Source organism: Caretta caretta, chromosome 4, assembly GCF_965140235.1.
Source record: "Caretta caretta isolate rCarCar2 chromosome 4, rCarCar1.hap1, whole genome shotgun sequence".
Taxonomy (NCBI): Eukaryota; Metazoa; Chordata; order Testudines; family Cheloniidae; genus Caretta; species Caretta caretta.
The window spans coordinates 103077395-103103773 of record NC_134209.1 but is presented as its reverse complement, the minus strand read 5'-3'; the positions used below and the strand labels follow the sequence as shown (position 1 = coordinate 103103773).

Genomic DNA, 26379 nt, shown 5'->3' with positions numbered 1-26379 from the left:
TTCTACCATGCTGCTGACGGGAAAATGCAAATTCATAATGGCTAAGCAGAGGGCCAGCAGGGATCAGAGATATTGATTTTGTTTATACCTTATGATTAAACAAAAACAAAGCAATTCATCATCATCTAATTGAGCACAGCTAGCCAAAGCAACCATGTATTTTAGGGAATGGAATGAAGACATAATGATTGTTACATCAGCTTGTTGCATCTTGTCTTAAATTAAGTAGTAAGAACCAACACCTATCCTAAAGTCTAGTAACGTGTTAGTACATTGCCTAGCACATCAGTGCCCCCAATCCAGAATGAGACTTTTGGATGCTGCCATAACAAATAAAAGCCAGAATTCTGTAACATGGAATTAAAACAGGACATTCCATCTATAGGAGGCAGCATGAAAGAAGCTTGTCAGAGAATCGGGGAAAATCTACACTAAAACCTCAAATCGCTGACTTGGTGGTGATAAAAATTTAGATGAAAAAGGTTCCACGCAGTTGGCCTTATAGCTCTCATGGAACGAGGTGACCAGTTGGTTAGCATCACTGACAGGCTCTAACTACCTCTTGTTCTGTGGTGGCACTGTTTCAAGAGTCAACTGACAAACAAGTAATGTACGACTGGCTAGCATCAATTTAGCCAAGGAAGATGATGGGTTTTTATAAGTCTGCCTCAGAGAAAACCCAGGGTGCATTTTTATGTCCAATTTACAGAGCACGAAGAAACCTACACTGGTAGGTGGGTTCAATGGTGGTTAGGATCAAGTTTTACAGTGAGTCCTCCTACCTCCTTATCCTGTTGGGAGTATAAGATACAACTTTCAGAATTAAAGTTATATTTTGTACCCCAACTGAATGCTGCTCAACTGTCCACATTTCTAGCATGCCATGTAAATCCAAGATCTCTGGACTAATCATTGGACATGAAACCCTTCTTGGTGAGCTGCTCAACTGAGGTTAAGCATACCGGAATTAACAGAACCTGTATCTGAAGAGCTTGTAAAGTTGTCTTTTCATACCCATGAATGGCTCAAAGGAACTGCTGAAACAGTCAGCCCCAAAACTCGTGCCTTTGTTCTAACTAGAATTTTACTCTGCCCAAGTCAATAATCCTCTCTTTGGAAGGCCCTAATAATTGGAACTTGTTAGTGTCCAAAATCATCTTGGTTGTAACATACTTTGCGAGGAAGGAACAGATCTAACAGACCGAAATGTTCAATGAGAAAATTTCATGAGTGGTTCCCAAATCAAGAAGGAAATGTAATCCTTTGTGAACTGAGACAATCAAGATGAACCTTTGCTACACCTCAGCAAAAGATTTACACTCTTCTCCATGCAGTATGAGGGTTCAAACACTTTTTCTTCCTCCAATTTTTGCAGGCGCACTGACCCTGTGACCCAGGGACCTCTAGTGCCAAATGGCAGAGGGCACAGGGAGTGCTTAGTTTTAAAGGGATCCCCTGCATTGGATATATGCATAATACTTCACTATGAATGGCATCTACCAAGAGCCCACTGGCATCATAATCATTGCAAAATGTATGAACAGATAATGTCTAAGGAATTATGTATCTGTACTGAAAATTATGTTCCTAAGGTATATGAGATAAGGCAGGTCACCAGAAGGTGATAAACATGCTCCTTTCAGGTAGTAGGGAGAAGATTCTCATCTCTCCTCTGTCTGGTCACACATGTATTGTACACTTCACAACAGAGGCCTATCTGCAGTCTGAGCCAAATGCCAAACAAGAGATTGTGAAGTTGACAAGAAAGAGGCAAACAGGAAAAAGCAATTAGCAGCGGGACTTCCTGTTTATGAGTAACAGCAATGTTTTAGGGGAGTATTGCTGGGGGTACTGGGAGACGCCCTAGAGCTTTTCCACTGAGGGAAGCAGACAGCATGACTTGCCTCATGAATGAAAGATTACAGCCAACCTGGCTGTAAAATGCTGGAAGGACTTTGGGGGTAAGCATTAGTTACATAAGTCTAGGTTTTAGAATGCATGTTATGATTTTATTTTATATGCAACCATTTATTTCCAATATTTCTACCTGCCACCATTTGGATCTCTTTCCTTTGTTAAATGAACTTTTAAACTTATACTTTAACCTTATTTAAGTGCTACAAGATAAGCAGAGCGATGAGCTCAGTGGTAACTGGCAAGCTGGGGAGTACTGCTTCTTTGGGAGCAGTGAATCTGTAACTACTGTAAGTGTTCAGTGGAACAGGGACTGGACACTCCAATGGGACACTCGGAGGGCTCAGGGGTTGAAGTGTGCCCATCACTAGCCTGCAGAGAAACATTAGAGCCTGCATAGGCTGAGAGGGAAGTGTTTGTGTTGCCTGTGGTCAATGGAGCCAAGAGCTGACCCACAACAGACACAAACAAGGCTTCCTCATGCTAAGAGCTGGCGGTAGCAGGGTGCCTCACAAACCTAGGCAGACCCAGGAAGGACCACCGACCCTTAAGTGAGATTAGGACAGACACCGTGACCTTAGTTGCCTTTACTGGCTACAGTAAGTTTTGTTTCCAGTCCTGCTGGATCTGATCAGACTGAGTATGCCAGTTCTGATGACTAACCCCCCTTTTAGTCCTATTACTATGGTGGTGTTAGTGGACCATCTTCACCTTGAAAGGGCCCTGGTAATGTGTGTTACCTACTTATGTTTAACAATCTGTTCCACCTAGTATTTAGCTGTGACACTTTGAATACTTTTCCCAGACCTGAAGAACTGCTATGTGTAAGCTTCAAAGGTGGTCTCTCTTACCAACAGAATTTGGTCCAATAAAAGATATTACCTCACCCACTTTGTCAACTCAAAACTAGGGCAGTTCATCCCTGCCCAATCTCTCATTTTTGTTTCATCGTACCTCCAGCAACTACAATCTTCTAGCCCCTGGCTTCACGTACTCAACAAGCAAATAATCTTATAGTGTAGGAATTTTTTTTAAAATAGTCTCTAGTGGTCTCTTGATGGATCTTAACATGCAGTCTCACTACTTTTTTGTGTGTGGAAATCTCAGCCTTGTGGTTCTGACATACTTCTAGTGACGAGGTAGAATTTCTCTACTGTTAAAGGGTTTGCTGGCTTTCTGTACTGCAAGTTTGACTGGTGAGCAATTTCTCCCCAACAAACTATCATGGGGTTTGTGAACCCCCCTTACCTCACCCCTCAAGATAAACTTGGATTCCTCCCAACACTACATCAGTAGGCCACACAACCCAGGAAGAGTTGTCATATTTGACTTTGGAGGAAGTTTATAAAAATACAAAAAAGTGATACTGGACGGGGGAAAAAAAAAAATCTACGTGACTACTTAGCTTTAAATGTTACAACAGAAATAATAACAGTGCTTAATATTTACAAAATAGCTAATTAACAACTATCCCAATTTTAAAGATGAAATGAAAACACAGAAAGGTTAAGTGACTTGCTAAAGGTCGCCAAGTAAGTCACTGATAGAGCTGGAAACAGAACCTTTGTTTCCTGACCGCAAATCTTGTGTTCTTGAGCCAAGAGCAGACGAAAGAAAAATACAACCTCTAAAACTTACCTTTTGCCTGTCAGTATTACCATTTACTTTGGTAAATTTATGACATTCCTTCATGCAGGTATGATTCTTACAATCAAGCAGCCGTCCACAAAATCTTTTACATGAGTAGGGGCCCGCAGAGTGACATGGTAAAGGACTCGCCTAAAAGGTTAAAAAAACCCAACGTATGGCATTAGTACCACGATAGAGAACTTCTGGTGCTTCTGAATGTCTGACAAATAACCTTAATTAACACAGTAAAATGAAAAGTTCAATTAAGTTTATGTACTTGATTTTATATTATACCTAAGTAAATAAAAAAACTAACAAGCTTGCTTTCTGAAAACAGCTGCTGAATATCTGGAAAACAGACTATCAGTTGCAGACTTTCAGTGTGTTTTAGCAATACTTTGCGCATCTATTGGGCCTTTTGCTAGAGACTTTCTAAGTGCTTTACAACTGTTAAAGAATTAAGCCTCACAATAACCCCATGGAGACACTATGTATAGTGAGCTCACTCAAAGTCCATTCTAGTTCTAGAATTAAGCTCCAGAATCTCCCTACACATAGGATATATCATCGGATACATCATCTCTAAAACCAGAACTTTAAGCATATCCACTGTAACTCCACAGAGAAACAGAATGCAGAAAGGTGTCCAACATCAAAAAGCATGTCAGTGTCAGAACTAGAATTTAAACTTATTCACTCCCAGTTCCCCTCCTTTAACTAATGCACCATGTTCACATTCAAAATTGTTTGTGATGCTGTCACCCATCCATTAGGAATTGAAAATTGATAATTTCACAGAGCACTGAATACAAATTTTGTCAGACTAGGATAACTTTCAGTAACTACTTACATTTTGGCTAGACTCCAACTGAGAAGTTAGGAGACTAAAGGCTCCATATTGTTACCTATACACTGACACTTCCAAATATTTTGTGGGCCTTATGCAAAGTTCTGCCCCTGCCCCATATAACTGGGCTCTCCCTCCAACTCTCACATACACCTAATTTCTATAATAATTCATTTTTGTGGCTGTGTGGACTTGGTGACAGCCCTTTCAGGGGCTGGGAAGTAGGATATCCTCAACAGGGAATCTGAGAAGTGTTCTGGATGGCAGGTTGGTTATATGATTGTGACATGGGACATGTGGAAGGCTGTCATTGCCAAATTACTCCACTTCTCCACAGTATCATGTGGAAATTGAAGCTATCTATGCTGGCTGAAGCGTGAGCCATCTTCCCAAATACCTAGAAGTATGTGGCTCTTTGGGGTAAAAGAATTACACTTTAATATTTTAAGTTGCTTCCTTTTCTTCTCAGGTTTCACTTCCACTTCCTGACTTCAGGCAGGTATTAGTCATTCTGCTGTGAATGTCAGTGACAGATCAAAAGAGCATCTTAAAGAAAACATTATAGTGTTCCAGCAGCAGGAGACTAAACTAGAATGACTAATATAATTAATCTCACTATCATTATCAGCACAAGAAATCCATAGCTTCAAGGAGGCTGATGGGGTGGAGATAATAGGAAAAAAGTTGATGAGAGTGGAAGGTCACTTTTAGAAACTGATTAGGAACAAGTAAATATAGCCTCACCATTTCCCAATACAGATCTACCAGAAGGAGACTGCAGAGGGACAGAGCTAAAAGAGGAAGTACAAAACCTTCTAAATTTGAGCAGTTCATCCCAGTCTTTTCTGCATGAAAAGTGGTTTTGATATCAGCAACAGAACAACCTAAAGACCTGCCTGCAACTGGAAAGCAGAATTAAAACCAAAGACAAAAATATAGAGGAAGTTTAAATACTAGACATGGAGGATTTAGGAGTGGATGGACTGTTTGTTTTTGGTTTTAAAATTAGTATTTGATTACATTTTAAATTTTAAATAGGTAGCTAGGGAACTAAAACCACAATAACTGTACTTTAGGCTAAGACTGAACCACATCTAAAAAGGAGCTAGCATAAAAGAATGTACACATGCAGAGTCAGATTAATATAATCTATTGCCACAGAATTCAAAAATGAAATTAAAATTATGAGAAAAAACAAATTAGAACAAAATCAGAACATAAAACCACAATGGAAGACACCACCAAAATGGTTGTACAAAAAAAAACCAAAAAACAAACAAACAAACAAAAGCCTGGCTGTTCTTTGCATACAGAGGTCAGAACACGTAGGGATAAAGTGAGAAAGGCTAAAAGTCAAGTAGAGTTGGACCTTGCAAAGGGAATTAAAACCAATAGTAAAAGGTTCTATAGCTATATAAATAAAAGAGAGAGAGAAAGAGAGAAGTGGTACCGCTAAACACTGAGGATGGAGCGGAGGTTAAGGATAATCTAGGCATGGCCCAATATCTAAACAAATACTTTGCCTCAGTCTTTAATGAGGCTAATGAGGAGCTTAGGGATAACGGTAGGATATGGAGGTAGATATTACCATATCCGAGGTAGAAGTGAAACTCGAACAGCTTAATGGGACTAAATCGAGGGGCCCAGATAATCTTCAACCAAGAATATTAAAGGGACTGGCACATGAAATTGCAAGCCCATTAGCAAGAATTTTTAATGAATCTGTAAACTCAGGGGTTGTACCATATGACTGGAGAATTGCTAACATAGTTCATATTTTTAAGAAAGGAAAAAAAATGTGATCTGGGTAACTACAGGCCTGTTAGTTTGACATCTATAGTATGCAAGGTCTTGGAAAATTTTCTGAAGGAGGAAGTAGTTAAGGACATTGAGGTCAATGGTAAATGGGACAAAATACAACATGGTTTTACAAAAGGTAGCTCGTGCCAAACCAACCTGATCTTCTTTGAGAACGTAACAGATTTTTTTAGACAAAGGAAACGCAGTGGATCTAATTTACCTAGATTTCAGTAAGGCGTTTGATACCGTGCCACATGGGGAATTATTAGTTAAATTAGAAAAGATGAGGATCAATATGAAAATTGAAAGTTGGATAAGGAATTGGTTAAAGGGGAGACTACAGCGGGTCATACTAAAAGGTGAACCATCAGGCTGGAGGGAGGTTACCAGTGGAGTTCCTCAGTGATCAGTTTTGGGACCAATCTTTTTATCACTGACCTCAGCACAAAAAGTGGGTGTGTGCCAATAAAGTCTGCGGATGATACAAAGCTGGGAGGTATTGCCAATTTAGAGAAGGACCAGGATATCATACAGGAGGATCTGGATGACCTTGTAAACTGGAGTAATAGTAATAGGATGAAATTTAATAGTGAGAAGTGTAAGGTCATGCATTTAGAGATTAATAAGAATTTTAGTTATAAGCTGGGGACGCATCAATTAGAAGTAACGGAGGAGGAGACTGACCTTGCAGTATTGGTTGATCATAGGATGACTAAGAGCTGCCAGTGTGATATGGCTGTGAAAAAAGCTAATGCGGTCTTGGGATGCATCAGGCGAGGTATTTCCAGTAAAGATAAGATGGTGTTAGTACCGTTCTACAAGGCACTGGTGAGACCTCATCTGGAATACTGTGTGCAGTTCTGGTCTCCCATGTTTAAGAAGGATGAATTCAAACTGCAACAGGTTCAGAGAAGGGCTACTACGATGATCCGAGGAATGGAAAACTTGTCTTATGAAAGGAGACTCAAGGAGCTTGGCTTGTTTAGCCTAACTAAAAGAAGGTTGATGGGAGATATGATTGCTTTCTATATCAGAGGGATAAATACCAGAGAGGGAGAGGAATTATTTAACCTCAGTACCAATGAGGACACAAGAACAAATGGATATAAACTGGCCATTGAAATTAGACGAAGGTTTCTAACCATCAGAGGAGTGAAGTTCTGGAATAGCCTTCCAAGGGAAGCAGTGGGGGCAAAAGACCTATCTGGCTTCAAGATTAAACTTGATAAGTTTATGGAGGAGATGGTATGATGGGATAACATCTTCACAATGGGAAGAGTCTATCTTTGAGTTTATTTTTCATTAAACAAGGTAATTCCATAGAATTATTCATTAAAGATAGCTGCAAATAGCTTCTTAAAGCACTTAAATACTACTCTATCATGTCAGGTTTATCTACATAATTTATTAGATTGTGTTTAGTTGCCGTATATATGTTTGGGGAAGTTTTAGCTTATGTATTTTTCTGTAGTGGGTATTTTAGAAGTCTATGCACCAGCCTTTAGAAGTCACGTAATCAAAGGGGTGCAGTAACATGCAGATTTCAAATACGTTCATGAGGATTTATTTATGGCACACCTTTGGAGTTCATGACAGAGTACAACTTACATGACTTAGTACTATAAATTTATCCCAAAGCCCACAAATATCTCTAATGTGGATGGGGCAGGGGGAGGAAGGATGACACGGTCTTAAAGGGGTCTGTGCTATAAGTAGTGACATACGTAGAACACAATCCTATACAGCAATGAGATATAAAAGGACACACGAATTCCAAAATCCAATGAGTGGGATTGTCCCAGCCATGCAGGAAGGAAGGTAAAATGCAGCAGATGTGATTTAATTAGGTGGCAATTTTATTAACATACCTCACCTGGAAAATACTCTGCAATCGGTTGTACAGCACAGGCCACCATTATTTCCTTAATCATTCCCACCTATTTGGGAGTACTGTTGTCAGCCCTCACCCATCCTAACCTGATCCTTGCCCATTGTTGTGACCATACCACCCCCTCATACGAGGGTAGGAGAAGCAATTGGAAAAGAGGGGTTGTCTCCCTACTGTACCAGACATTAAGAGAACCAAACCCTTTTCCCAGCTTCATTAAGGGATGCCTTTCCCAAAGTCCATTTCCAATGTCAGTTTTATGAGGGAACTGGACTCCTTACCTGCACTGGACTCTTGCTACCTGCTAGGTTGAGACAACTAGACCTAACCTCATTACCTACCCCAGTACAAACAATGGCCAATGTCCCACCTGAGCCAGCCTCTTCCAGTTGCCCTTGGCTTTGGAAACTGTCCCCTTTGCTCTCCCTGCATAGGGGAAACTTAAAGGCAGTAGGGGAAACTTAAAGGAGCCACAAACCCTTTTCATCCTGCTGAGTGGACAAAACCCCACTATACTGAGACTGCAGTGAGTACAGACTCACTGCAATCTTTGAGAAATAGCTTGAAGTGGTTGAAGTAAAACAGAGAGAAAGTCTGAGAAATGGTTGACGTAAAACAGATAGAAAGAAGGTGTGCATACATGATGTTGAAAAGGAGACTACTTACCACAAAGAAGAAATTATTTAGATCAACTATAAAATTACCGAGGTCAGTAAAAATACTGATTTTGGTTGCACACATTAAGTCTATCTGTACAGAAGGCAATTTCTATAAAAAAATTCTAATACTTTGAAGAAAGCACATGTGAAGTGTATACCTTTTATCTAACCTCTGAAACTTTTCCTCCCACTGAAATTATGCACACACAAAACCATAAACCTAAATCTTGACTCTCACATACTTCACAAGTTTCCACAGATAAGCACTAAATGACCAAGGAAAAAAAACACCAATTTCATTTAAATCAAAGGAGACATACCGTACATATCTTTTTCATTCACACTACAGAACAATGTGTGCACAAGATTAGGACAATTGTTTGCCAGTATTAAATATTTACTTAGTCTTTTAAAGACTACATACATCTTTGTAACATTTGACCTTCCATATTACTATACAAGATGGTGTCATTTCTACTTCAACTTTCAAAACTAATTTGTAGATGCACTTACATGATATCTACATCAAGCCAACAGTACATGGTGTACCAAAATGCAGACACTCATTTTATATAAAAACATTCCAGCATAAATTGGAAATATATTGAGGAAAGTTATATGGGAACAATGAACATCTGATTTAAAAACCTCATGGTTATGATTACAACAATTATGTGAATTATGAATCATAATGACCGCTAACAAATAAACTTTACATCTCGATTGTCTAATTTAAAAGGGCTCTAAATTAGAATGTCACTGATATTACAAAAAGGAGTACTTGTGGCATCTTAGAGACTAACAAATTTATTTGAGCATAAGCTTTCGTGAGCTACAGCTCCCTTCATCGGATGCATTCGGAATGCATCCGATGAAGGGAGCTGTAGCTCACGAAAGCTTATGCTCAAATAAATTTGTTAGTCTCTAAGGTGCCACAAGTACTCCTTTTCTTTTTGTGAATATAGACTAACACGGCTGCTACTCTGAAAACTGATATTACAAAAACTTGACATATTAGTGAAACGTCTGCAATAAGCCTAACAAAACACCTGCTAATACGATCATTAAAATGTAGCTGTAATTTTAAAATTAGTGAAAAATTAATTATAAAAAGTGGTAAATGATTTTTGGATTACTTTTCTAACTGTTAAATGATTGTGAAAATTAATTACATTTTCCTCTAGAGCAGTGGTTCCCAAACTAGGCTTCGTGAAATGTTTCAGGGCGTTCTCAAGAAAAAATTCCCTAACGGCGGACAGAGCTGTCCCTCGGGACCCCGGGGCCAGCAGCCCAGAGCCCCTGGACTTCCAAGAGCTAAGCAGTTCAAAGCCAGCATATCTAACACACAGAGGAGATTTAAACTTCAAGACTCCTTATAAGAAATACAAAGGGAGGTAGATTTTTTTGCTGTTCTTAAAATGAAACAAGCAGCTAGTATCGTTTTTAAAATGATGATGAACAAGTTTAAGCTTCGTTGTAACCTGAGTGGTTTGCCTGGACTGCTCAAGACCTGAATGCTTGTATAGGAGGAATTCTTGATGTGAGTTGGCTTTTTTAAATCCCTACATGCTGTTTCACATCTGATACTCCTTGATGAAACCTAGGAGCCTTGTTGTTTAACAGGCTTATTCAAAATGATACAAGCAACAGAAGTGAGATCTCAGAAGAGTGTTGCCATTTTCATAATATAATAAAGATACTATAATGATAAATAATAATAAATACATAGTGTGTGATCAGGACATCATAAAAACCAATTTTATATTGCCAAGATCACTGCTTTTCTAACTTATACCCAGGTAAAGGAGAAAATCCCTGGAAATGTTCATTTTTAGGAGGGGGTTCGCGAGACTCGGCATTTTAGTGAAAGGGGTTCACGGGTTGTTAAAGTTTAGGAACCACTGCTCTAGAGAAAATCTCTACTACTAGATTACAGAAGGCTGCACCAAATGAAAAGTTAATTCGCTGGATCTCATAGGAGAGTCTCCACCCCACGTCCAATCTTCCCACTCTGCATCTAAATCACACAGTGGCATTACCATTTACTGTCGCATATGCAATGCAAAGGCTCCATCCCTTCTGAGGAATAGTGTAGTGATGGCAGCTACTTGGACAAGAAAATTTGATGGGGGAGAGGAGGAACATTGCTTACATATAAGCCAAACGAAAAAAAGGAGCGAAATATTTAATGAAACAGACAACATGCAATTAAATACACTCACTAGTCCAAGAGCATTTCACCATTATAACCTGTATAAAATGTACAAAAACAACAATAATTTTGTGGATACATTTTAACACGGCTACCCCAATACTTGTATAAAATGGCGTTTCAAAAGCCAAGAACTTAAACTTTGATCAAACAACCTAAAATTCAACTGTTATACATTTTCTAATACAAAATGCTATAATACTGTCCTAATGAACACGACAGCACTCAAATAAAAACACTTCATAGATTTTAATGCAAAAAATACTTTTTGTAAGAACTAATTAATCAAAACAAAATGATGCACACTTCATATTCACTCAAATGGTCATTTCTCTGTGACTCACCTCATGCTGCCCAAGACATTCCCTGCAAAGAAGGGAAAAAAAATATTGAGAGAATTGCGAACAGGTGTACTCCTTAAAGCAATAAGGCATCTGAAGCAATGTCAATGTTTTGCTGTGGGAAATAATCAGTTATAAAACATCAGTTCCACAAATGCATAGAACTTCTGATGCAGCTGTGCTGCTACAAGGTCTCCTCCATAGCCACCCTACGCCGATGGGAGAGAACTCTTCAGTCAACATAATTAAAACACCTCAACAAGCAGCGGCAGCTGTCAACACTGGTGCTTCTGTCAGTGCAACTTATGTCGCTCTCAGGGGTGTTTTTTTCACATCCTTGAGTGATGTAAGTTATACCAACAAAAGTGCTAGTGTAGACATAGCTTAAGTCTGAGAGTTCACATGAATTTAAGGGCATTCCTAGATATGGCCTCAGTTAGTAGGACTGACCAGTACCTTTTAGCAAAGATGCTCCCTAATCCACTTGTTCTAATTCTCCCCTAACACCACCCCCTTTCAGCAACAGTCTCATGGAGGGCAGCTCTACATGGCACCACATCAAGGTCAAAGGGTGGGTCCAACATTCATGCTGCTTTTGGAGCGCAACTACACTGTTAGATCAATGTGTTAACCTCTAATTTTCCATTCTTACTTGGATTCTAATTTATCAGTTTTATAGACAGAATAAAGTATTCCAACTGCAGACTCAGCAAGGCTGTATAAAGAAATGTATTATCTTTATTGCAGAAACTTCTGAATTATTGTTTTCTAAGCATACTCCTTTGAGTCTTTTAATAGGCATTATTTTCCCTATTTCACAATTTTAGAGGCTTTTTCGTAAGTGGTCTACTCCTGTAGAAATTTATTTCTTCCTTCAGATGGTCAAAGATACAAAACAATGGCGGAACCCAGGAGAGCCTAAATCAATCTTCTGCTCAGTTTGTGTGTTGATGGTGCTTACTTTCTACCTTTGGTTGAGTACCAGGTTCAGATCTGCAGTATCTTTTCCAAAGAGTATCCTTCTCATTCCTCTACTGGAACCTCCTATTGAAAGCTTTACTAAATTTCAGGTACAATGACCCCAATCCTCAGATCTGGCTAAAGAACATGGAGGAATTTAGGCTAGAAGGCGGGGGTGGCAATAATTGTTCTGACATACGGCAGCTACCAACAACTCCAAATGGCCTTTCCAGTTGCCACAAAACAGCAAGATACAGGGACACCCCACTGATGCTACTTTCCCCTGGCTACAAGAAAGAGTTGGGAGCACAGGAACCTTCGAGGGGCTCTACATCATTGAGGAATCCCCATATCCTGAGATGATTCACCAGTAGTCAGTTAATCTGGTTTACAGCATCTTTGTCCTTCATATCAGCACAAAATCTGTCCTAGTGCAGGAGGAAAAAGCTGGCCCAGTACGTTCACAATACTTAACTTTCCAGACATTCCTTTTAAACTCTTCATAAAGGCCGATATTAAATTTGTTTTTATCCAGCCCTTTGGCCTCTCACCTATCTAAAGTTGTCAAATAACGATTAACAGAACTACTGACAACTGTTTATGAACATGGTTGTTTTGCTTTATCCTGAAGTGTGCTTTCTACATCTCCAAGCCCCTTTCACCTCAAGTATTGAACAGGCCCAACCCTGATTAACTTTTAAAACCAGATGAGATCATGTATGTTCATCAGACTAATATCAGCTGTTCTTCAAAATATTTTGCATTTAGCCATTGTCTTTTCAAATGCAAGTTTCTCCCAACCTCAAACTATTCATTCCAGGATACCATTAGGAATGTACCATATCTGATTTAAGGAGATGTATATTTTGTGGTAAGGCACTTGACTGGAACATTGACTAAGCAGGGCAGAAATATTAATAATATTACTATTCATATTACATCATAAACAAGAGCTCAGAGACAATTTAACAACATTCTATTTTGAGAATGGTCATTTCCTTATTTAGGTCCCAAAGCTGCAAATGTTTATTCACATGAGTAGTAACAATGAAATCAGTAAGAACACTCACATGATTAAAGTGAAGCACATGCTTACATATTTGCAGTATTTTAGTGAACTCTGAATGCTCAATATCCAACCTTTAGATATCTGTAAATGTCTTCAAGCAAGGCAAAGCATGCGTTCTTCATTCAGAGCTATATACTGTAGCTCACAGAGCGGTCTTTAGCATTTATTTTATTCAGCAGTAATGCAAGGAAACTACAGGCCTGTTTCCTGTAAGACATTGGCTTTAGCATTTAACATCAGGCTAGAAGCCTGTTAACTCTGGCACAGATAAATGGCCTAATGGTCACCTCTCAGTTTTGGGGAACTTGGACTAGAGTGCTTAAGGGGGAAGTTTGTCCATACCACCACCAGCCAACAATAGGAACATGAGCTAACACCAGCTTTTGGATACTGTAGGATGGGAACCTCTGCAGATGTCTGACATATAGGATAATAAATTGAGATCATTAATATACTAACCTATAGGAGAAGGGCACCCCAAAATTAATAGGGTGAGGAAATACAAATAAGGAAGAGGGGAGAAACTCCTACTGAATATGCATCAGACACAGAGGCTTCAGCGTAACATATTATAAAAGTGTATCCCACACTGTGGGCAGGAGGAGAGAGATATCCTTGGGAGGTGCCAGGATGATGGCCACTGGTGGTGATGAGGAAAATACTGACTAACATTTCAGGTTGTTCTGCAAGATCTGGTGCAAGTATATGGATGTTCAGATATACATTCTGTATTATCTCTATCTACCTTGCTAGTTTAGAGTGTTTGTGACTTTGCTAAATGTATGAATAAACTATTGCAAATACAGAAGAGTTCCTAAAGTGAGCGTGTTGTAACTGCACATCGGGGTTCTCAACTAAACAGTAATTTTAATAATACTGGTCCTGATCTTGGGACAAGAACCTGTCAAATCTCAGAGTGATAATTGTGAATTCTTAAGTAATCAATATACAATTCACAGATTGGGCTACAACATACGTCAAATCTGAAATGAAACAAGTGTTCAAGTTACACAACAGCAATAGAATTGACAAAAAAGTAAAATATTAAATAGGAGGATAGGTATTTACTTTCCATGCATGGTTATTCAAAATGACTGGACAGGTGAGTTTTTAAGGAGAAAATGTAGCTAATTTTATTCTTGTTCTCAGCACAAAACTGTACTCTAGAGAAAACTGTCTTACACAGCAGTTTAACACAGAAACGACATCTATATCAACCTCAAATACAGCACTGCTATATTCTTGTGTGTGTATTTAGGGGGCTTATAGCTTTACCTAACTTTAATCAGGCTGAATTTTTCCATGCGGGGTGTCTGCCTCACGTGAAATCTGGGAAATTCAAGGACAGGGCTATGGAAAAAAGGGAAAATATGTTTTGTCCATGCTAAAAAAAATTCTGATATTTTATTTGAAAAGCACTTGCAGACCCATGCTTTAGAGAAGGAATGTGAAATTTTGCAGGGTGTGACCTGTGTTTCATGGATGTGCATTTTGCTGTCCCCATGAAAATCCATCCAAATTTGGCCAAGTCATATACCTCTGAAAATGTGGGGAGGAAAAGAAATTGGAACTAGAAGCCTGGAAAGGGGGACAGGACAGAATCTGGGCCTAGCTAGGCAAGAAGACTGGGGATGAAGAGCGGTGGTGGAAGGTGGTGAGAGGAGACAGATTTGATGAGAACCCTGAAGAGTGGACAGTGGGACTGGCTAGGTGAAGAGAATGGAACTGGAGTGGGAAACAGACAAGACTGGGACAGGGCAGAAGAGGTCACACTGGGGGGACATGGGTAGTGTGCCCTCTACCCCAGCCTGGAAAGGAACCCAACTTTCCTGAGTTTTGTCATTTCTCTGCTATCAGCAAAGGTGTAACAAAAGTGTTTATTCGCCCTCTAGTGCTGGTCCATTTAGATTACTACCTTATGACTATTAATTACTCCAATAGTTCAAGTGCCACGTCTGTGTGGTGGATATAAAAGCTCCAACCCACCTGATGAACCATGCTGGTGTCAGTATGATGCCACGTGATCAGATTTGTTTTCCAGTTTGCTAGGAAATTACACACACAAAATGTCTAAAAGAACATTAAGTTTGCAAAGTCAAGTGCTTAAAAACTAAGAAATGCCAGAATTAAGGTTGCTGGTGCCACCTGAATTTGCCCTCCTTGGGTGTATGCACTATGTAATCGCATACTATTTTTTTCCCACTGAAACCCTGCCTCATTCAGCACACAAAATGGAGCTGCGTTAGGTAAAAAAAAATCATACTTGTTTAGTGAAGGAGGCTGTTGTCTGTAGGACCCTGCTTCATTTGTTCCAGAAACTCGAAAGTGAGTATTGAAAGAGGCAGGAGACTACAGGAAGACAAAGGAGGGTTTCATGGTAAAGGCAGTTAAATGCTGCCCTGGAGAAATGGATTCTATCCTGGCCTCTATCACGTATCTGATTGGTGGTGGGTTGCCAGCGGGGAGAGCCCAAACTCCTACGAAGGAAATCCCAACCTCTGGATCCCTGTGTGTTTTAAGCTTCCCTGGGTCTCAGAAAGTTACAGCACTGTTTCCTTCCTTCATCCCTGTGGCACATTTCCTGCGCACCAATTCTCAGTCTGCTACACCTTACTGAGTAGCCCACCTGCCTTAGGCCCCAGGACCATGCTGGCCCCCCAAGATACCCCAAAAGCTGGAAAATATACTCTCCCAGAATCCCATCAAATACACAAGCCTTCTGGGTTATAGTTTAACTTTCGATAGAGGCATGTTGTAGTTGTGTATATGTTATATGCTTCACGTTTTGCACAAAGACATTTGCTCTTTAATTACTCAGATGAAAAATATATGGATCTTTAAAAAATAAACTCTACGTGCATTTCCCTTCACTGTAGCTCACCCTTTCCTTGGGAGTCCTTTGGGGACCACCTGCATTGGTGGTTCTCCAGTCCCCTTGCCTCTGCCAGAGCCTGCAGTAGCTTCCATCATCCTGAGGTAGTAAAAATGGCTGAAGAGAACCCTGAAGAGAGCAGTTCCTGTATTTTTATAACCTTCCTGTCCCTGTCAGGTGACTCCCAGGATCAGACTCCTCAGGTGATCACAGAACCCTGCCAGATAACTTCCAGACTACATTTCCCACAATAAACCAACTCCTGATGGGGATACAGTGTACTGTTTAGGGATATTCCTTTTCAATGGAAGGGCACTTCAGATTTAATGACCTTCTATTGGCAATCCTATCCCACTATGCTGTTGGAATTTCAGTCCAACATGGAGGTAAACTGATAATAGAGAAGGACAAAGAGGATGTACATTCAAAATTGAGTCAAAAGATACATACAGAAGGTTCATAATTTCACAGAGAATTAGAATGTATCTGTACTATCTTTTACATCATCAGAGCCTCTGCAACGGAGTTCCTATGTGATGTTAGTCAAATCATTTAAACCAGACTTTTCAAAGGTGGTCACTAATTCCCCATTTTGTGGGTAACTGACACAAGATACTGGATTCTAATTTACAGAAGTGCTGGGCATTCAAAGCTGCAAGTGAAGTCAATGGGAGAAGTCCTTTGAGCATGAAGTGCTATATAATGTTACATACTCTGAAAAATAAAGTCTTACGTGTCTCAAATGGGACACCCAAAATTAGTGGATATTTTTGCTCTCTCTGTGCCTCAGTCTCCTATCTGTAAAATGTTCTTTTAACACAGCTTTGTGCATTTGTTTACACAGATTTTAAAATCAGGCACTTATTTTACTCTTCCTATCCATCCCTTAGTGCATCGAGCAGACCATTCTAAGATGCTACCTATTGGCCACCGAAAGAAATTCCCTGCCTTTAGAGATACTATGTTTCCACCAAAAACGTAAGTCAGACATGCTGCATCAATACAAAACCTTGTAAAATTCTGAAGCACAAAAAGTGATGCCTTCAAAAACACATTATATAGCAATGAAAAATCTGATACAATTTCAAAGCACAACTCCTTTTATACTTACGTTAGTAAAGGAATCTGACATGGGGGGCAAGGTAATGCAGTTTGAATAAAAGCTGGCTCAGATGGCTGTTCCCAGGGCCCGGCAGGTTGGTGCTGAGAGCAAAACAAATACATTGCTGTGTTTATATTATTGCATTCTATAAATTGTGGCGACAACTCTGAGTCAACTGTTTAGCTATAAATATCCACAATGCCTGGTAAGATCTTAGTTCTAACAGGTCTATTTTCCCCCAACTGAAGAAATTCTATTACTAGAACTAAGACATGAATGCAGTACATGCCTGGATAATCATTTCATTTTCTGTCATGGCTAAGAATAGGAGACTGAAGGCCAAGTGGCTTTATTATACCACAAGTCATGATTTCATTCCCTTACTGTTTAACCTGAGGACAAGGACAAGTCAAAAATTAATAAAATCATTCTAAATGTTGAACAACAGAGGAAAGGTAAGTAAAATTAACAGTACATTCTCACCTGTTCAAAATACTCTACTCCAGGAGTATGATTACTTTGAAGTTCTTACTATACTTTGCACATGAAGTTTAAGGTCTGAAAGCTTCAACGTAGAGTTTCCTATTTTGAAACATAGTTTCCTATTTTGCTTCCTAATATGATAGTTTAGCAAATACCTGCCAGCTAACCATCAGTTTTAATACAGAGGCAAATAAAAATTAAGTTGACAGCTGATATTAAAAGCAAACAAGATATTAAATAAAATTGTTGACAAAAACTTAAACAACATGGGGTGGGGGGGAGGAAGAGGAAAGAAAAGGAAGACTACATTTACCTGTGGAAACACATGAAGAATCGAGTATCAGTTATGGCCAGGATAAAAAGCAATTAGATTTTAAACAAGGCAAGTAGAAGCAGAACCTTAATTTTTCAATTAAGTATCACGCAGCATATTGATCCCTAAATATTTACTCCTAGTAGCTATACTTTCCAACATAAAATCAGGGACAGAAGTGTTCATTTTCTTGTTAAGCAGAGTGCTAGTACTTAATACATTTCTGGCTATTGTCTTACCAAGCCAGTTTGCTTCACAAGAGCTTCATCGTGGCAAGAAGCAGGACACAAGTGACCGCACTTTAACACTTTCTGGCAGGACTGACGACATGCAGGGCAAGGGCCAAAGTGACAACTGTGTTTCTCTTGGCTGGGGTGATGGCAGGTTGGTGGCCGACTAAAGTAGAAAACCAAGAACAAATACAATATGAAACATGTAACTGCAGTCCCTGGGTATATGCATTAATACAATCACAAAAAATTAGGGAGCACAGTTTACTGTACTTAATAATTTTAAATAAAACCGATCAGTTATATTTAGCAGTGCTTTGATATGCTTATATAAAGCCACACACACACACACACAATGTATTTCACTAACTCAAAATGACCTTAACACATAATGTCTGATTTGCCATACTAGAAAAAACCACTGGTCCATCAAGTCCATTAGCCACTTCAGGGGAAGGTTAAAAAAAATTTTTTTTATACACACACACACGCACGCACGCGTGTGTGTATGTATGTACCTACCCAGTTATAAAGAACTATGTATTAGGGAAATGCCTTCCTTCACGTTATACCTTGAGGAGGATTAAAAATTTACACTGAGCTTAGTAATCATAAAATTATCCAGCAATAATATTTGACTCTGGGCCCCCTGTGGCAGTGAATTCCAAAGGCCAACAAAACACTGCAGGGAAATGCTTCTTCTCACATATGTTCCAAGATGCACTAACCATTGTGGAACATCCATACCAATACAGACAGTCCAGCACATACAGTGTTTTCCAGCTCCACCTATTAGGAAGCAAGAAGGTAAAGAATCTAACAAGACCCCAGTTTGTCCACTATGTTCTTATATGGCCTCAAACCCTGTGGAAGCCAAGCACCTCACAAAAAAACACTGATGATTCATGAGTTCATCCTCACAATGATTGGGAAGAATGATCTCCAATTTATAAATGGGCAACAGACATGGAAGGTCCACAGAAAATGAGATACACGAACTGAATGCAGATTTCAATTGTCACTCAAGTACTCTAATCACCAATCTTCCTCCGCCTTCCACTCCAATTTAGACACTGCCTACTTCTCACATTTTTGCAAACCAGCCTTTTGCTTTCATCGTTTCCCCACCATCTTCTTCTCAAGACAAGCTGCACCCAAGAGACTTCAGCAGCCCCATCACCTCCTCTGCTGCCTACCAACGTAAGCAGCTCTACTGAGATCAGGCTGGCTCAGCTTCCACCTTTGCTTTAAGTGAAAAGTCAAACGTGGCACTTCAGGGACTTCAGCCATTTCTTCTCAGGACAGCCGAATGAGCTATTAACTTGAAAGTGTTATGCTCTTCTTGGGCACTTTCACTAGTGCTTTCTCTCCATCCCTGTAAACCCTCATGAACCATCAAAAATTTAAGATTTTCTGGATAAGAGAGCCATTCAATCAGTTGCCATAGGCAATCGGGGTAGGTCAGCTCAGTATTTTACTTTCATTACTCTTTCAAGCACAGGAATATGAGGTTTTGCAGTTGCTTCCTGAACTTGTGCAAATGAAAGGTTTGGATGGAAGCCTTAGGTCTCCTACCCCCCCACCCCCACAGGAAAGTTTCCATTGCTCAGCTGACCTTTAGGATACTTATCTCCATGTCCCCATCCACCTGGGCCACTGGAATGTTCTCTACCTCGCGACTGACAAACACTACCAGTTTGTCCCTCACTCCTTCAGTCTGTTCTATATAGGTTTTTTACACCATCCTCTTCCCTGTAGCATCTAAGCACTTTCCAGTAGTGCACTATATGACAAGATTAACATCTGTCACATGTGGTTTGTTCTCAATCCTCAGTTTTTCATCTATCCCCCTGGAGCTTCACAAGAACCTGGCAATTCTAGTGGCCAATTTTGATCAGTATAGGATATACTTGTTTCCCCCTCTCAAAGGCATCCTGATCAGAACCCTGTTGAAGCAGTTATGGGACAAGGTTCTGTAGTACCATGCAACCCAGGGCTTCCTAATCAATCAGGACAGTTCACATTTGCTTCTTTCAGGCTCTTCTGATCCTGGACAGTAGAGTGGCAAATGGACACACTTCTCCAGATAGGCTTTAGGGCTCTACTGAAAAGACACAAGACGTGAAATAATCTGGTCAAAACCTCTCTTTTTCTTCTGAACCACGTTGTATCCTGTGGTGAGCTACATCCTGGGTTTATTTTCAGCATCTACAATACTTCCCTCTGGCCAGATGGCATTCTGCCTCTTCCTCCAAAAATCTCCTTTTCCACCAGCTGTCTCTTCCTTCCTTTCTAGATGTTCCAATTTACCCAATAACATGGTGGACCTTTCTTTTGCTACCCTTTTCTAGTTTCTGACTATGGATATCAGTCCGAGGATATGACTTGCACCAGCATTCCCGCACACTCTAGCAGACTTGGTTCCGTCACAGAGACTGATCATCAGCTGACTTGAGTCTCAGACCATCTTAGCCCTTCAGACACAAAAGGTATTGTACTTTCACAAGTACCTTCTGATTCAGCCTGGGAACTAGGCTGAGCAAACAGGGACCAAGTGCACGCTTACTTTCAGAATCCCTCTCCTGGATCTGGGAAAGAGTGTCACTTCTTGTCACTTCAGGCAGTCTATTTGCAGGGGAAAACTGGAAGGGCAGTTCAGCTAACACCAACTGACAATCAGTGAATGACATTTCATTACCCTCAGCTTCAAGCAAATATGCTGCATCCTGGAATTTCAGTGATTGACTGTTACAGAATAAACTGATCTATCTTCCTTGCTCTCTGTACACTCAGGGCCTCACGCAAATATGTTAATCTTTAGCCCAAAGTACTAGGCAAAGAGCCAAGATTCTGCTCCCCACAACCTTACTCCTCCTGCTCCCCTCAGTGCTTAAGGTGGTGAAACAGGACAAAGAAGAGATAATACTGTTAGTCTCTTGGTGAGACAGACACCCCTGGTTTCAGGAGCTGATGAGCCTGTTGGCAGATTGGGTCAACCTTTGAATCACATCAAACTATCATTTTCCCACTCTGCCAAATTCTGCTTTTCCCAGACAGACTTCACTTCCCAGATAAACAGGTTGACATTCTTTGTGTCTCATTCACAAGCATTCAGAGAGGTGTAGCAATTATTTTGAGAACGGTCATAAATCCATCACCACCAGACAGCATCTTGCTTGCCCACGAGCAAGTAAAACACCAGGGTCACAAACTGGTCAAAGATCAGTCTGCTAGTCATAGCCACTCCCCAGACTGAGAGTTGAAGACCTCATTTCAAAGGTGTTTAAGAAGCAGTGCAGTCTTCTCTACAAGTGGTAAAGTGCTGTCAATCCAGATCTGTCCATATCTGAAAACTGTTCCTTCAGATGCAGTTCTTCACAGGGTAATAAGTTAAGATCTCTTTCATATGGTAGTGCTATGAAGTTTGCTGTGTGTCAGTGATTGTCCCTACTGCTGGGGTAAAAGAAGAGTGATGTACAAAAGAAGTTACTCATTGGCAATTTCTTGTGTCACTGTCTCTCCCATACTACATCTCACTCTTTTTCCATAAGATGAGATGCTCCCTTATATACTTAAATCTCTTCCCTTCAGTTCTCTAACTCTCCTGCAGAAAGACACTTCCTAAGAAGGCAGGACTGTGACCTTATTTATAGTTTGACAGTATAAATTTTTTATAAACGTTGCCTCTTTGAGGTAGAGCCATGACACTGTATGTCCTGCACTGTTCCATAATGGTAGAAGAGGACTGAAAAAAATAACTGCAAGCAAATAATTTTCCTTTAACATTATTTATTTTAACTTCATAGTGAGACAGTCAAGCTGGATCTTTAACAACTCAATAGAACCATTAAACCATTTAAATATACATGTACTTAATTATTAAAACTGTTTTCCTTGAACAAAGATAGCTGACCAAATTGTTTTCAGGCCTATGCCACACAAAAGCCTATCAAGCTATTAAGCTTTAAAACGAGCACATTCAAATCAATAAAATACATTTTCTATGGATTTCAGTGTTTTCTCCTCTTCCCATACCCAAAGACCACTGATTTCAGTGTACTTTCATATCATATACAGATTTTTTTTTTAAATGCCAGCTCTATTGGCAAATGAAAAGATTTCAGTAGTGCAAGGTATAAGCCACTAAAACCATACTTCAACTGTAAAAATGAGAACAAGGCTTTTACTCCTCAACATCAACAACTCTGACCAATTAAGAAGGAGAATTGTTGAGCTCCAAAGAGATGCAGTCTTCTGAGGACAGAAGAATAAGAGCCAGCCAACTAAAGGGGGAATCAGAGTGCAAAGGACATTGGTGCAATCATCTGGTACAGAGGAGTATAAAAACAATCCTGGGAAGACAATGGTCTTACATACCATAAATCTGACATAATGCATCCCTCACAGAAATAGCAGCAAGTATTTAGATGCATTCAAATCCTTCAAGTCATCCAAAGAACTGGAAATTAATGTGTGCGCATAAGTCTTCTGTACCAACCTGCACAGCTCTTTGCATTTTGGAGGCTTGGTGCTACGTTCTCTGCCACAGGGTACTTTGAGAACAGTTTTACCGCAATTGCACAACACAGCTACTGTCTCTGGGCATGGGTAGCAACTACCTAAAACAAATACATGAACAGAGTGATAGTCAAAATATCCCATTGCTTCTAAAATGGTAATCACCACAATTCTGAATTTGGGAACCTTTTTGTACTAATCTGTCTATGCTGCATGGTCTGAAGAAAAAAACCTGATGTTACACTTGCATCTCGATTCAAAGTTTCAAGAACTAATTTGAAGAGACAATTTCAGATGTTTGAAACAAACATTAAGTTTGACTGTTCTATAGTGATATAACTACTATCCAAGAAAGAAAAGTTCAATTTGTAGACTTAAAATGGAAGGCAGTATCATCAATGCAAGACAAGTCATCCTGACCAAATGGCATTTACATAATGCTATTTATATTTCACAGACTCTTATGAATGTGAAGACAGATTATAGCCTTTCATCAATTTCTGAAAGGTCAACAAAGAAAATCAGATTTCTGACATTTATAAGATGCCATTTTGCAACTTTTATCATCTTGACAAAAATGCAAATTTGTTGCTTAACTGCACAGAGGCTGATAAAATGCACCTATCTAATAAGTCTTTCTCCTTTTTAAATGATTCATATTAGGAAATACTAATAAATATTTCAAAATTAAAAAGGTAAAGATCAGAGAAGGTTAAAACATCTTTTTTTAAGACTCTTCCACTCATTTTATTTATCAAATACCAAATGTAAAGTTTTATTGTCTGTGCCACTCCTGACATCAATTGCATAAGAAAGCAGATGCAGAGATGGAAAGATTCAGGTTTTCACCCAATATCTGTAACTCCATTTTCTTGTTAAGTTTATGAAAAAATATGTATAGTTTAAAACCATTAATGGGGATATAACTTTGCGGATAATCCTGGCTGTCTCAATGGTACTGGAGATGCAATATTTCTAGAATCAGGAGTCCTCTCACTGACAACACAAACAAACTGCCCAAAAAGGATATGCAAGTGTCCAGTTTTTATAAAAAATTAAAAGCTCTACGGCAAGACTACACCTCAGACTCTGGATAATGCGTGTACAACTTATTTAAATATTTGCATCAATGGGGACAAATACTAGCATTTCTAGAAAAATGGAAGGGGCAGATACGAGATTTGACACATTTGGGGCTTTCCACATTTTGCATTCCTATGTTTAATACATACTTCAGCCTACTTCCGTCACTTTTCAGCTGACAAATGCACCTTTCCATGAAGAACAGGTGATAGCCATTGTGCATGCAAAAGATTCTGGAACTGCCCTATCAGTTATGCAGCAGCAGAAACGGACACACCCAAGTTAGTGATGAAAGGGACCAGTGCCATTTTCTTTGGGAAGGACATTTTTGCTGTCAACAAAAGAGGGCAGCAAACAGTACCATGCTAATGCATAAAAAGTACTTTGCCAAGGTTTGCAGCATTTTCTCATCTGTCTTGCACTCATTAAAACAGTGGTATTCCTGAGGTCAGTGCTCTTCCCTCTCTCAGTGCACAGAGCATCAAGAGTGTTAACTCTGCAGTTACTCTTGCATTCAGCACCATGATGTTTTTATAATTTAAAAGTGAAAATAAAGTTTACATGGTTTAGGTAGGAAGAACATACCTACATTAGGGAACAGTGTAAAAAAGAAAGAACGAACAAAAAATACTCGAGGAATCACTCCTTGTTTAACAGGTTTCAGAGTAACACCCATGTTAGTCTGTATTCGCAAAAAGAAAAGGAGTACTTGTGGCACCTTAGAGACTAACCAATTTATTTGAGCTTAAGCTTTCGTGAGCTACAGCTCACTTCATCGGATACATACTGTGGAAAGTGTAGAAGATCTTTTTATACACACAAAGCATGAAAAAATACCTCCCCCCACCCCACCCTCCTGCTGGTAATAGCTTATCTAAAGTGATCACTCTCCTTACAATCTGTATGATAATCAAGTTGGGCCATTTCCAGCACAAATGTTTAACACTTGTTTAACACTACCTCTTGTCAGTGCTACAAAACGGACCTGTTTAATAATTTGTTCCAGATCTTTCCAGGTCTCACAGGTCTATAATTCTCCAGGTCCTCTTTGTTCCCCTTTTTAAAGCTTGGTAGTATATTGGCCCTTCTCTAGTTCTCTAGGAACTCATCTGTTCTCCCTGAGTTCTCAACGACAATTGTTAATGGTTCCAAGATTGCTTCAGCTAGTTCCTTAAGTCCTGTAGGATCAATTTTATCAGACTCTGCCAATTTGAATACATCTACCTTACCTAAATATTCTTTAACCTATTATTCCCCCCCTATTTTGACTTGCTTTCCTTTCCCTTTGTTAATGCATATTGTGTTAATTATCTGGTCATATTCACAATTAACCTTTCTTTAGTGAAAACTGAAGCAAAATAGACATCCTGATATTCTTTTACTCTGCAGTTATAAGGTAATGATACTATGAAATAGCTTACACTAGAATAATGTATTTTTGCATTAAAACTTGAAGAACTGATTTTAGACCAAGTTATTATCAACTGAAAATGTTCTAAACCATTTTAATATCCTTCCCTGCATCCTGAACTAGCAGTTTTCTAACTACATGAATGTTATCTTGTTCCCTTCAAACAAAAATGCATGGTTGTCAGGCAAGACAGGGGGATGAGGTAGATGAGGCTTTCTTCCGGCAGCTCACGGAAGCTACTAGATCGCATGCCCTGATTCTCATGGGTGACTTTAATTTTCCTGATATCTGCTGGGAGAGCAATACAGCGGTGCATAGACAATCCAGGAAGTTTTTGGAAAGCGTAGGGGACAATTTCCTGGCGCAAGTGCTAGAGGAGCCAACTAGGGGGGGCGCTTTTCTTGACCTGCTGCTCACAAACCGGGTAGAATTAGTGGGGGAAGCAAAAGTGGATGGGAATCTGGGAGGCAGTGACCATGAGTTGGTTGAGTTCAGGATCCTGACACAGGGAAGAAAGGTAAGCAGCACGATACAGACCCTGGACTTCAGGAAAGCAGACTTCGACTCCCTCAGGGAACGGATGGCCAGGATCCCCTGGGGGACTAACTTGAAGGGGAAAGGAGTCCAACAGGGATTCCTTGAAATACAGCCAGCTCTCCTGAGGTTACAGGGACAAACCATCCCGATGAGTCGAAAGAATAGTAAATATGGCAGGCGACCAGCTTGGCTTAATGGTGAAATCTTAGCGGATCTTAAACATAAAAAAGAAGCTTACAAGAGGTGGAAGGTTGGACATATGACCAGGGAAGAGTATAAAAATATTGCTCGGGCATGTAGGAATGTTATCAGGAGGGCCAAATCGCACCTGGAGCTGCAGCTAGCCAGAGATGTCAAGAGTAACAAGAAGGGTTTCTTCAGGTATGTTGGCAACAAGAAGAAAGCCAAGGAATGTGTGGGCCCCTTACTGAATGAGGGAGGCAAACTAGTGACAGAGGATGTGGAAAAAGCTAATGTACTCAATGCTTTTTTTGCCTCTGTTTTCACTAAC

The 26379-nt window shown here is 39.7% G+C and overlaps 1 protein-coding gene across 2 annotated transcripts in view; it reads right to left on the bottom strand.

The window, feature by feature from the left end:
- Positions 1-26379, bottom strand: part of NFXL1 (nuclear transcription factor, X-box binding like 1) — a 91646-nt gene that overhangs the window by 28071 nt on the left and 37196 nt on the right. For both annotated transcript variants that reach the window (XM_048848390.2, XM_048848389.2), the window contains exons 12-16: positions 22818-22938; positions 18329-18485; positions 17303-17394; positions 11294-11315; positions 3553-3693 (exon numbers count right to left, since the gene is read on the bottom strand). In XM_048848390.2, coding sequence (XP_048704347.2) covers positions 3553-3693; positions 11294-11315; positions 17303-17394; positions 18329-18485; positions 22818-22938 — 533 coding nt within the window. The remainder of the gene's footprint in view (positions 1-3552; positions 3694-11293; positions 11316-17302; positions 17395-18328; positions 18486-22817; positions 22939-26379) is intronic.